The 11,608-nt window shown below is 38.8% G+C and overlaps 1 protein-coding gene and 1 long non-coding RNA gene across 2 annotated transcripts in view; one reads left to right on the top strand and one right to left on the bottom strand.

Moving 5' to 3' along the window:
- Positions 1–8,537, top strand: part of LOC118326389 (venom factor-like) — a 27,233-nt gene extending 18,696 nt beyond the window's left edge. The window contains exons 26-44 of the mRNA XM_035659370.1: positions 64–147; positions 232–435; positions 965–1,040; positions 1,452–1,611; positions 2,146–2,259; positions 2,610–2,766; positions 3,093–3,256; positions 3,862–4,017; positions 4,100–4,159; positions 4,443–4,533; positions 5,147–5,198; positions 5,338–5,425; positions 5,723–5,812; positions 6,096–6,201; positions 6,545–6,634; positions 6,734–6,817; positions 7,362–7,442; positions 7,707–7,854; positions 8,366–8,537. Coding sequence (XP_035515263.1) covers positions 64–147; positions 232–435; positions 965–1,040; positions 1,452–1,611; positions 2,146–2,259; positions 2,610–2,766; positions 3,093–3,256; positions 3,862–4,017; positions 4,100–4,159; positions 4,443–4,533; positions 5,147–5,198; positions 5,338–5,425; positions 5,723–5,812; positions 6,096–6,201; positions 6,545–6,634; positions 6,734–6,817; positions 7,362–7,442; positions 7,707–7,854; positions 8,366–8,510 — 2,150 coding nt within the window. The 3' untranslated portion in view covers positions 8,511–8,537. The remainder of the gene's footprint in view (positions 1–63; positions 148–231; positions 436–964; positions 1,041–1,451; positions 1,612–2,145; positions 2,260–2,609; positions 2,767–3,092; positions 3,257–3,861; positions 4,018–4,099; positions 4,160–4,442; positions 4,534–5,146; positions 5,199–5,337; positions 5,426–5,722; positions 5,813–6,095; positions 6,202–6,544; positions 6,635–6,733; positions 6,818–7,361; positions 7,443–7,706; positions 7,855–8,365) is intronic.
- A 414-nt stretch (positions 8,538–8,951) lies between these two features.
- LOC118326390 lies at positions 8,952–11,608 on the bottom strand. The gene is made up of 5 exons (XR_004796637.1): positions 11,548–11,608; positions 11,005–11,086; positions 10,584–10,644; positions 9,537–9,715; positions 8,952–9,375 (listed from the first exon to the last, which is right to left on the bottom strand). It is a non-coding gene; the product is annotated as an uncharacterized LOC118326390 (long non-coding RNA).

Below are 11,608 nucleotides of genomic sequence, written 5' to 3'. Positions count from 1 at the left end.
CTTCAAGGTTTGGGCTAGATTGTATGAAGTTTAACTTTATGGCTCTGTTTCCGTCCACGACAGGCACGCAGACGGTTCGTGTGGGCAGGATCGAACTGGAGTCAGTTGTTCCAAACTCTCAGCCAGAGACGTTCATCAATGTCAGAGGTCAGTCCCTGAGAGAGTTATGATAAGGATTTATAATGAGCCTAGGAGAAAGGACTGACTCTTGATTCTTCCTCTCCACTCTAGGTAATGTGTTGGCAGACAGCATTGATAACTCCATCAGTGAGGACTCACTGGCCTCTCTGATCCACATGCCCGGTGGCTGTGTGGAGCAAAACTTGGCCAGCATGACTCTGCCACTCATCGCTACCCTCTACCTGGAGCGAACCAACAGCTGGGAGACTGTGGGGGTGGAGCGCAAGGCTGAGGCTCTCCGATACATCAGGAGAGGTGAGAGAGATGCAAAGAACCCATGGATAAAAGGATGGAGGGACAAAGGGTATTCCCAAAAAAGTAAAGATGATGCATGATTGAGGGCCATTTAAATGAGTGGATACAAATTAAATGAAAAGAATAAATAAATTGAAAGGACTGCTGCATGTACAATGAATGGATGGATGGTTGGATGGATGGATGAAATAATTTTGAATATTTATTGATTTGCTGGTGTATGTGAGTAAATGCATGGGTGGGTGAATTGTTGATGGATCATATCGAAATGTGGAGGGATGGGTGAATAAGCACACGGATTGTTGGATGGATGGACGAATGGATGCATAGTTGAGTACATTTATGGATGGAGAGCTAGCTACAGCAGGGATGGATGAAAAATTGATGGAAGAATTGATGTATAGTTAGAAACATGGGAGCAAACATGCTGGGTATTACACTACAGGCCACATTCACTTTTGTTATATTACTATTGTTAAAATCACTCCTTCACATCCCCTCTTTAAATGCTTCAATGTTGTGTTTTCAGGCTATGAGAACCAGTTGGCATACAGAAAAAGTGATGGATCTTACCCCCCCTACAGGAGGGAAGGTGCAAGTACATGGTACTGTCAGAACTGTACATTTTACATATTTAGCTAAGTCTCTAACCCGTGAGATTTTCTAACAAAATCAGGTGGACAGTGACTTCAGTTACGGTGATGATATGTTGGATTTTCTTAATCGATCTGAGATGTGTTACAGTTTTTTGTAACAACATGCATTAATGCGTCACGCATTAAGACATCAGATTTAAAAAAAGGAGCCAATGTAATATTTAAGAGGTTTGAATGCATGCACTGTGCCACATTCTGAAATTAAATTGAGAAAGATTGTAGAACAGCAGTTAAAAAGTCAGTATGTATTGATATACGTATTCATTTCCTTGTTACTTCATCTGTTAAATAGTGTAAGTTAGATAGTGTGTGTTAAAAAGTGCTCAAATGTAGGCTAATCTCAGTCCACCTGAATGTCAGGATCACGGCGTACGTGGTGAAAGTTTTCTCCATGGCTCACTCCATCGTCGGCATCAGTGAGCAGCAAGTGTGCGACCCCCTGCTCTACCTAGTGAAGAACAAACAACAACATGGGGGGAACTTCGTAGAAAGCAACCCAGTTTACAGCACTACCATGACTGTAAGAGACACACACACACACACACACACACACACACACCACGTCATGTATCAGATTTTTTTTTTTCACAGGTTTTTTTCCTCTTTCTCTCCCCTTGGTCCCTCCATCCTTTCCACTCTCAATAACAAAATATCAAAATACTCTATAATGAAAGCACAACTGTAGTTTTGGATCCATTGTTGCTTGATGGTGCTGTTCAGTTTCAGTCTGACACCTTTTCAGCAAATAAAACTTCAACATTGATTGTGACTTCTTCAGGATCTTTTTAGAGCTGCCATTTTTCATCAAAAGTAAACCCTCATACAGGACGAACTCAGTCCTAGAAGACACACAGAAACAAATGTGTCATTCTGCTTCAATAGACCAGAATGCAATGAATCTTTGAAAGGCATTTTGGGAAAAGTTTATAAAAAAATGTTGATACTGATTTACAGACATTGGAATGAACTGGTGTTGTGTATCCAATGGTGTTTTTTTCTCTCTCTTTTCAAGATTTTAATAAAAAATACTCTTTTTTTGTGTGTGTGTTTCCAGGGCGGTCTCCGTGGCGATGACCCTGGGGTGACCCTAACAGCCTTCGTCCTCATAGCGCTCGCTGAGGCCAGGCAGGCCGGGATCTCCTGCAGTGATCCAAACGTGGACACAGACGTAATTCATACAACAATCTGAAAAATTAATTTTATATGCTCTGTTTGAGAAGTGTCCTGAGATAAGCTTTGCTATGATTTGGCATAATATAATAATAATAATAATAATAATAATAATAATAATAAAAAAATAAATAATAATAATACATTTAATTTATAGAGCGCTTTTCAAGTAACTCAAAGACACTTCACATGAGTTAAAAAGGAAAAGGAAAAAGAAAAAGAAAAGAACTAAATAAAATGGAAATGAACTGAAAATCTGCAGAGTTGGCTGTGTCAAGCAGTTAAATTGCATCTTTAATCAAATGTTATTTGTGACCTGTAAACCACTTTTGTGCGTCACTGCTATAGGGAGTTATCCATAAGACAGCTGAATACCTGAAGAGATCACTGGTGATGAGCGGGAGGAGACCGTACACCGTGGCCATTGCCTCGTATGCGCTGGCTCTGGCGGGGAAGGCACCGCGCTATGACCCGACACAAGCTTTACTCAGAGCTGCAGCTCGAGGTATCCTGTAAACTCAGGCTTGTTTCATTTGTACAGTACAGAGAAACTTACATCAAGTTACTCATTTCCCCTTTATATAACTGTTTGACTCACTTTATATTTTGTCAAATGTCAGATCTGTTATGAACAAAAACAATGTGTTAAAGCTGACATATTAGTGCCATATTTTCCATTCCTCCTTTACTGTATCCCACTTTTTTCTCTATTCCCTTTAGGCACATTGCAGATGCTCTTATTTATTACAGATACCAGAAATATCCAAATGATGCTGTCAATCTGGAAGTAGCTGGAGAGTTTATTTTGATAACTTGTGAACTGTCCTCCAGGTGGCAGCCACTGGCCCGACAGTAAGAACACCTTGTTCACGCTGGAGGGGACCGGGTACGCCCTGCTGGCTCTGATCAAGTTGCGACACATGAGGGAAGCTGCAGCTCCGTTTAAATGGCTGAACAGCCAGCGGAGGAGAGGAGGAGGCTTTGGCTCCACTCAGGTAACTGCGGGGCGAGTCTCAGCTCAGCTCAGCTGTAATCTATTAATCCAGCGATTTATAACTCGTCTTTGCCTACACGGTTGACTGTCTGTTACATTATGGTGAGGCAGAAGTTTATTCAAGACCATTCAGATTACGGAGACCAAGCCTTGTGGACCACAGTTCTGTTGATGGAGTGAAGGATATGAATTTGTACATTGTCAATCTATATACAGTAAATATACAGCCTACACTCAGTTTCCAGTTTGTTAGGTAACATCTATGAAATGAGTACAGTCCTACAATAAATAGAAGCTACATAAGTTATAATATTCAGTTTTTGTCGAAACAGTTTAAGAGAAGTGTTGTAAGATCATTTTGGAGGATGTTGAACTGTATTGCATTATACAGAGAGGTGTTGTTGTGAGGTGCAACTCACTGTCTTCAGTATATTATGATGCAGTTAACCAGAACCTGTGTTCCTAACAGGATTTGTGAGCTTTTTGAATAGCAAAGTATTTTACAGTTGAAGCCACACTATTTCACTGAAGATGAACCTTTTAAAAATGAAATCTACTACTGTCTTTATTATCAATTTTCTGTTTCGCTTCTCTATCCCCCCTCAGTCCACCATGGTGGTGCTCCAGGCGCTGTCAGAGTACCTGATTAACAGACCTCCTCCTGGTGACCTCAGTCTGGATGTGGACGTCAGGATGACAGGACGCAAGGAAATCCGCTACCATTTCAACCCGGAGACCGCCTATGCTGCTCGCTCTTCCAGGGTGAGAGACTTAAACATTTCGGGATTTAAAAATGCTACTGGGTGCAATTTTTACAAAAAAAGAAAAATCTTTTGTTTCGTAGCTGCCTGCTAATGTTGATCTGGAAGTGGAGGCTCAAGGGAATGGACAGGGTATACTGGAGGTACGCTCACATTTCTATGCATATGCACATATACATGAATGGAATCAAAGGTGCAATCACATGACAGGTTGTAAATGAAGAGTGGTATCATTCAGTTAGTTTTGTAACTTGTAAAATCCATTCAAAATGCAATTAATAAATACAGCACGATTTTCTTTTTAAGTGGCTTAATTCTTTATATGGCTTTTTTATATGGAGTTTTTTTTACACTTACTGTTTCTCTTGTATCTCTCTTTTGTTTTACATGTTGTGTGCCGTCCTGTTACTTGAACTTTGACATAAGGTTGTGACTTATTACAACCAGCTGCATGAGGTGGATGAGAAAATGCCCTGCAAAGACTTTGAGCTCAGTGTCAATATTGAAGAATCCAGCGGTAACTCAAGTTATTCCTCTGTCTCATATATGAGTGATGTCTCTTTCTTCAGTGTTGTTGTTTTCTGTCCTCTTACTTTAGGTCAAATTAAGTCACGTTTACAGCTTTAAAGGAATGAAACACTGTACATCTTCTCTTGGATTGTTCCATTTCCTTGATATGTTGAAACGTGACATAATTACAACAATATATAACAAACAGAGAAAAGTAACAATTGATATTTGATTGATATTTTTAATGGAAGTCATCATCTTACATAACAACATAAAACATAACATTTAAAATATTAGTAAGTGTTAGTAAGCAAATGTACTAAACTAAAATTATAAAGTGATTTTTGAAATAAAAAAGATGATATTAACAAAAATAAATAAGTAAAACAAATGTAAAAACAAATAAATACATTCATGCAGTTTAAGATATTCTTTGTAACATATCACAACACACCTTCAATGACCTTATATACATTATTACTTGATTATTACAGTAGTAACATAAGAATAAAATAACATACTGTGCCATAACTGATTAAGATAAAGTATTATATACATTATGTCTGTAGGATAAGAAACCCAACCTCTGTAAATTTTTCTTTGTTTCTGTGACATAATAGAAAAGCCTCCAGCAGATGTAGAAAAATCCTACCAGATCACCATCAAAGTGAGGTGAGTTATGTTTAACCCTTTCAACATTTAAGTTTGCTTTACTTACTTAAATTTTCATTTTAAGGTCCAGCTGATATTCTGCTAACAACCTCTTTCATTTAGTATTCTGTATCAGTGCTGGTCTCTTTCTGTCCCACAGGGCTTTAGGGCCCAGAGATGTCAGGATGGTGGTTCTGGATATAAGTCTGCCCACTGGCTTCACCCCAGAAAACTCAGACCTGGAGATGGTAAACAGTCTCCTTTGCAATTCTGGTCTTAATCTTAAAGGTTATACAGTATATATGACATTCACTGCCACTAGATGAGTGTGAGGTCATTTTCTGTTGAGGACACCTTTACTCCACTATATCTTTACATAGCAAGTTATTTGCTGCTATATTCATATTCTAAATCTTGCATATATAAAATCCTTAATGAGTAAATGTGGGCTGTGTAGTTTTACTGATGTGCAATAGTGAAGATGAGACTGGTCGAATGTTTGGGCCACGGTTGCTAACTGATTCTGTATGTGTGTGTTTGTCCAGTTGTCTAACTCAGTGGACCGATACATCAATAACTTCCAGATTGTTGATAACCTGAGTGACAGAGGCTCTCTGATCATCCACCTGTTCAAGGTAAAATGACTACAGAGACAAGTCAGATTTACGTGTTTGACTGGCTGCTTCATGTCATTGACTTCAAATTCTAGGTTGTCCTTTCAAGAAGCAGGTTTGCTGAATTATCTGGATCTAGATTGTAAGCAGCACTGTCACACAGATAACTCTGTAAATCAGCTTCTTGGACCAGGACCTCATATTTGGGGAGCTCCGGCTTGCTAAATTAATTCTCACTGGCTCTGTAATGTTTATGCTTCTCTTCAATGTTGCACTAAATTATCCTCCCATGGCCTTCTCTCAGGTGTCTCACAGAGAGCCAGAGATCCTGATCTTCAGGCTTCAGCAGAGCTTCAAAGTTGGCCTCCTCCAGCCATCCTCGGTTACTGTCTATGAGTATTACAACCCAGGTAGGAGAGCACATGTGGTGGAAGTGGAAGTGGAAGTGGAAAGGCTTCACTAACATTTCAAACAATGGTGTCATTGTAGATCAGTCTTTAGTCCCACCTTCTTTCCTCTGAGCTGGTTAAGACCCACTGCAGACTACCTCATTATGAAACATTCCATAAATTGTTCACTACCAAAACATCTTAAACATCAGTGAAAACCCAATCTGAGACTTGGCCCTCACCACGCATAGTGACGATGTAGAATGCGTCCCGTTTATTTATTGTAATATTAACAAATAATATTGCAGCTTTCAATATGATGGTGACAGGTGTCATACCTCTGCTCTCTCTCTCTTTGCCACAGATCACCGCTGCAGTCGTACCTACTCTCCCAGGGAGGACAAAGAGGGGCTCACTCAGATCTGCAGGGACAATGTCTGCCGCTGCACACAGGGTGAAGAGTGCATGAGTCTGCAACAGTGCATCAGTGGATGTGTATGTTGAAGGCGTCAGTTATTTTCAAAGTATTTTTTTATTTTCTCCTAATCTCCAGGTGACTGCTGTGTCGCCAAAACCGATGATGAAAACTTCTCCAACAAAGAACGGGAGACATTTGCCTGCAAGAGTTTACACCACGGTACGATACACTGTCACACACTCATATCTTTAACATATATGCAGTCTCAAGTCTTTATTGGGTTATTGCAGGTCAAATGCTTCTATAATATCTATACCTTGAATGATTACAGTAACATTAATGAGAGAATAATATGAGATTAACTTTGCAATTAGTATTTTATAGAAATGACTAACAGCTCTTTAGCAATCAAGAACATAAACAAATAAGAAAGGTGTCTGGGAAAATGAAACTGAAATGGTGGAAATTGTCAAGCTACCTATTCGTGGGAATTCATTGATTTGCTGGTAGGATTAGTGATAAGACAATATCTTTATTATTATGCTGTATTAGTAAAGTTTGCAGCATAGGATGCACTATTTCTTGTATACATTTAAAATATTTGACCCCGTTGTAATGATAGAAGCCCGGTTAGGTTAACAGCAAAAAAATTAGGGTTCATCCTCTCTGTACCATAAACTTCATTAAAAAAATGTCATGGTGTCATAACCACAGGCCTAATTACAAATGGTGTAAAGATTATACATTTCTTCTTGGGCCTCAGTTTTCCAGGTGAAGGTGCTGAATGTCAGTCAGAGTTATTACGACAAATACGAGATGGAGATCACACAAGTTATCAAACTGGGTAAGTCAATGCAATGGATGTGTGTCTTTTATGGTTATCTGCCTTTTTTTCAAAATAAATCAGCTGATACAAATCTCAGTAGTAGAATGCTACTACCTAAGATACTTAATACAATGAAGAATTTTCAAACAAATAGCATTGCAATAGACTAGTATGTAATCCAAATAACTTGTCAGATGGACACATATTGACACATGTTGTATTTTAAGCTCTATTTTCTAGTGCAGCTATATATTCTCTGAATCCCATCCTCCTTCCATCCAGGTGTGGAGTCTGGAGTTGAAGTGGGCCAGAAAAGGTTGTTCATGTCTCATGGAGGCTGCAGAGATGGACTCAGCCTGAAGCAGGGCTCCCAGTACCTCATCATCGGCCCCAAAGAGGACCAGTGGAACATTGATACTGACAGCAACAGGTACGAAGAGCAAGAAAAAAATAAATATACATGTCACAAAAAAATTATAAAACAATGCCGATTTTGGAAGGTCAGGTTTAATTTCAGCGCAGTTATGCTCAGGTAATCACTTTTATCAAGTGCATATAAATTACCAAAGTATGAGAAATTGGGATTCTTGCAGTCTAGTTCACAAGAACTAGAAACTGAAACTAAGAAGTGCTTTTAACACCTTTATTCATTGTAAAAACTACCAACCTTAGTAAGGTAACAAACTAACAAACTCTGGCTTAAAGAGGCTACTTTATTTTCATTTTACTGTTAGAAGAAGGAAACCCTAAAGATTCCAGCTTGCATTCAATCAAAAGGTTAATAGGAATAGATACATTTAATTACACTGGTGATTTTAATTAAACTGTTGTGAAAGATGCAGCATAACCATTTTGAGACAAGGTGCAGAAACAGTCTTCTGATCTATTAAAACACAACCTAAACCCCAGTTTTCTATCCCTTTTTGCTCCCTGTCTGTCAGACTCATCTACATGTTAGGAAAGGACACCTGGGTGGAACGCTGGCCTTCATCTGCAGAGTGCTCCAGCAATCCCAGCCTGCAGGCAAAATGCAAGGGCCTCAGTGATAATGCACATGAACTGTCTGTCAACGCCTGCAGCCTGTAGAGGGTTTTAAGCAGCAACTGCATACCATCCTCCTCCTGTGCCATTTTGGTGCAAAGATGGCAAATAACGGTGCACACAAAGATTCACTGATCACTTTCACTCAGCCATTGCAATAAGGACATAAAAGTAGATGTGTTTTCACTGTGGAAAAAAGAACTGAAAGTAGAGCTAGATATAGTAATACACCCACAAAGTTTGTTTGTTTCTACTGTAAGGATATAATAAGAATGAGGAAGAACTAAATACATCTAGCAGCAAAAAAAAAGAGAAGTGCACCAAGCAGCAAGGGTATTGTAGCTTTTATATAATGGTTCAAATACAAAACAATATAGTGAATGTTTCAGAATGTCTACTGTCTAACATGAGCTAAAATCAAATGCATTGTTAAGAAAAGGGTTTAATTCAACATACTGTAGCAAAAGACATCATCATCTTTAAATTTTTACAGTTCAAGTTAAAAGTGAAAAATGCCCCTCGAGGAGCCCAGTTCCCTCCACATAACAATCAATTGTAGCAAGTTATCTATCTGCTGGGATTTAAACAACAAGTCTTCCAAAGAACAGGGCAACCACTAATTTAAATACTCTTCAGGAAATATGCAATACATGTGCAATTCCAACCTGTGTTTGATAATAAATAATTATAACATAAATCATTCTAAATGTTTAAGTTTGTAAATTGGGCTTAAAATGTACAGTTGTCTCAATGTTGCATTCTCTCATGACAGATCTGTCTTAAGATATATATTAAATACCTGCTTAAATAAACAAACTACTTGATATTAATACCAGGCTGGTATGCTGAACAGGTTTTGTTGATTGTGCTGTACAATGCATCTGAATCCTCCCCAGCTGACGTCTGACCTCTAGTTTTGAAAGGGAAAAAAATATTTTTTTTCTGCACACAAGAATTGAAATGATACAAATGGCAACAGTTATGATATTGTTTGAATACAAAAATAATTATTAACTGTTTCAAACTAATGCAATTTTGTTGATGAAGGACAAAGGGAGACCAGCTGCTCACCTCAAAGCAGTACTGCAACTGGTAAATTTGACGGAAGTGTACTCAACACCCTCGTCTTCGTCCTCCTCGTGTCTGAGGGTCTGAGTTAGTCCGATGTTGGAGTAGAGAGGATCTGTATGGTTCTTGGAGAACTGGAAACTGGCATAGTGAAGCTCATCCTGCCTGTCATCCAGCTGTGTCTGAGTGGTAGATATTGCATAAAGAATGATTATTCATTTTAGGGTTGTATGATTTTTACAGAAAACCAAAAGCAACCAGAGTGCTGTTACTGTTGTTGCACAGGACTATGTGAAGTTCATAGACCAGCCAGATCCCCCCTTAAAACAATCTTGGGTTGTATAACTTCTTGTTTGTGATCCTGACATTTTTCACTGTTTATCTGGGTTTAGTCACAGTGGTAGCTAAAGTAGCTAAGCAGAAGCCCAGATATCCTTTTACCCAGCCAAGTCCTGTGTTTCCTGGTGGATATGTTATCCCTCTATTATGTTTTGCGTCTGCTCCAACATCTCATCCCAGCTGTCTGTGCCCAAATTGGTACATACAAGTCTGCTCAGACCTCTACGTCAACAATCTAAACTGCTAACAGTGTGTGCTGAGGATTATTAAACATTAAATATTGTTCCTGAAAGACACACACTGCAATACAGTTGGTGAAATTGGATCACGTCCAGGAAGGTAAACATTAATAACACCTTCATATTGTCATGGATGACCAACATGACTAGCAACCACCAAAATACAAAAGGTTTTGAATGTATTGCAAAATCCATGTCGTGAAAAAAAGAAGATCAAAGAAGGGAACGGATGATAGAGGGGAGGACATGGTTTCTTTGTGAAAATGAGCCAGTGACCCAGATGGCGGCTAGCATGGACGCAGTGGCCCCTCAGGGTCCAACCATAGGACCGCGAGACACAATATTTCATTCCTGTGTACTCTGTGTTCTGTATGTGGAAATTACAACATTGAACCTTAAACCAGTCTGAATTGACCTGTTAAAACAGAGTGAATTTCTTTTGCACTGGAATTGTTTAACTCTTCATCCTCACCTGATCCCTGTTATCTGGTCTCTCTTCAGGCTTCAGTGATTGCTTGGAGACCCACTTTTTTCTGGTAAGGACAATTAAAAAAAAAAACCTTAATGAATAACTCTAACCCTTAACTCTGACAAACTGACTGCTAAAAGGATTTAATGTTATTAGTAATTTAATAAATGGGAAATGCTTTTTTTGCAGTTTTGGTCATCGTCCTTTTTGGTAATAGTAACAGTATAAAAGTTAATTGCTAATATCTGAAGTACAGTCAACAAAGGTCTCAAACAAACCTCCTGGTTACCCAAACATATTTGGAAATAATATTAAGGAAAATGTTCATTGATGTCCCCCAGTGTTTCCACATTACTTTGGTGACTACAGTATTGCCATAATTTGACTTTAATAAACAATGATTTCACAAAGGTAAACTGCTTACCTAAACAATATGAAAAGAGAGAGGAGGATAAGAGCCAGGACAACAGCAGTGGTTGTTCCAGCGGCTGTAGATTTCCATGCTCCTAGGCAGTGGTGATACAATGCCAACAAGGACAGTTAATTAGGCTGTTACAAGATGTTTAGGCCCACTGGCCTCAAAGAGAGATTAGAAAATGACAGTACAAGAATCCTGGCTGCCCTAAGACAAATAGTTGAGGTCTTCACTGGTCAAAAATATGTAACCTGATCAGACCTCTGGGAAACCTTCCCAATCCTCAATCCTCAAAATCCAATGTCATGTACACTATACAAGTTAAAACGTTATCTTTTTTACTTTACTGTGATCAATAATCCATATGTATTAGGGCCCACATGTCTATATGTTTTCTAAAAACTCAGGTTTCCTTGTCAAAACTAAAACACATGGCAGGTGTTTTCAGATGTCTTTACTGTGGAGACCATTCCACATTTTTCATCATCATCATCATATTATTCTTAATCTTCTTATCTCTGCTGCAGTGTGTGCAGGTGAATGGAAACTTACCTGCTACAACAATCAGATGTAAGGTGGAGTTATGGCGTCCTCTTCTGTTCTGGGCTTCACA

Source organism: Morone saxatilis, unplaced genomic scaffold, assembly GCF_004916995.1.
Source record: "Morone saxatilis isolate NCDOM2014 unplaced genomic scaffold, NCSU_SB_2.0 Contig17, whole genome shotgun sequence".
Lineage (NCBI taxonomy): Eukaryota > Metazoa > Chordata > Actinopteri > Moronidae > Morone > Morone saxatilis.
The sequence above is the reverse complement of the archived record's forward strand: the minus strand, read 5'-3'. Positions and strand labels throughout refer to the sequence as shown.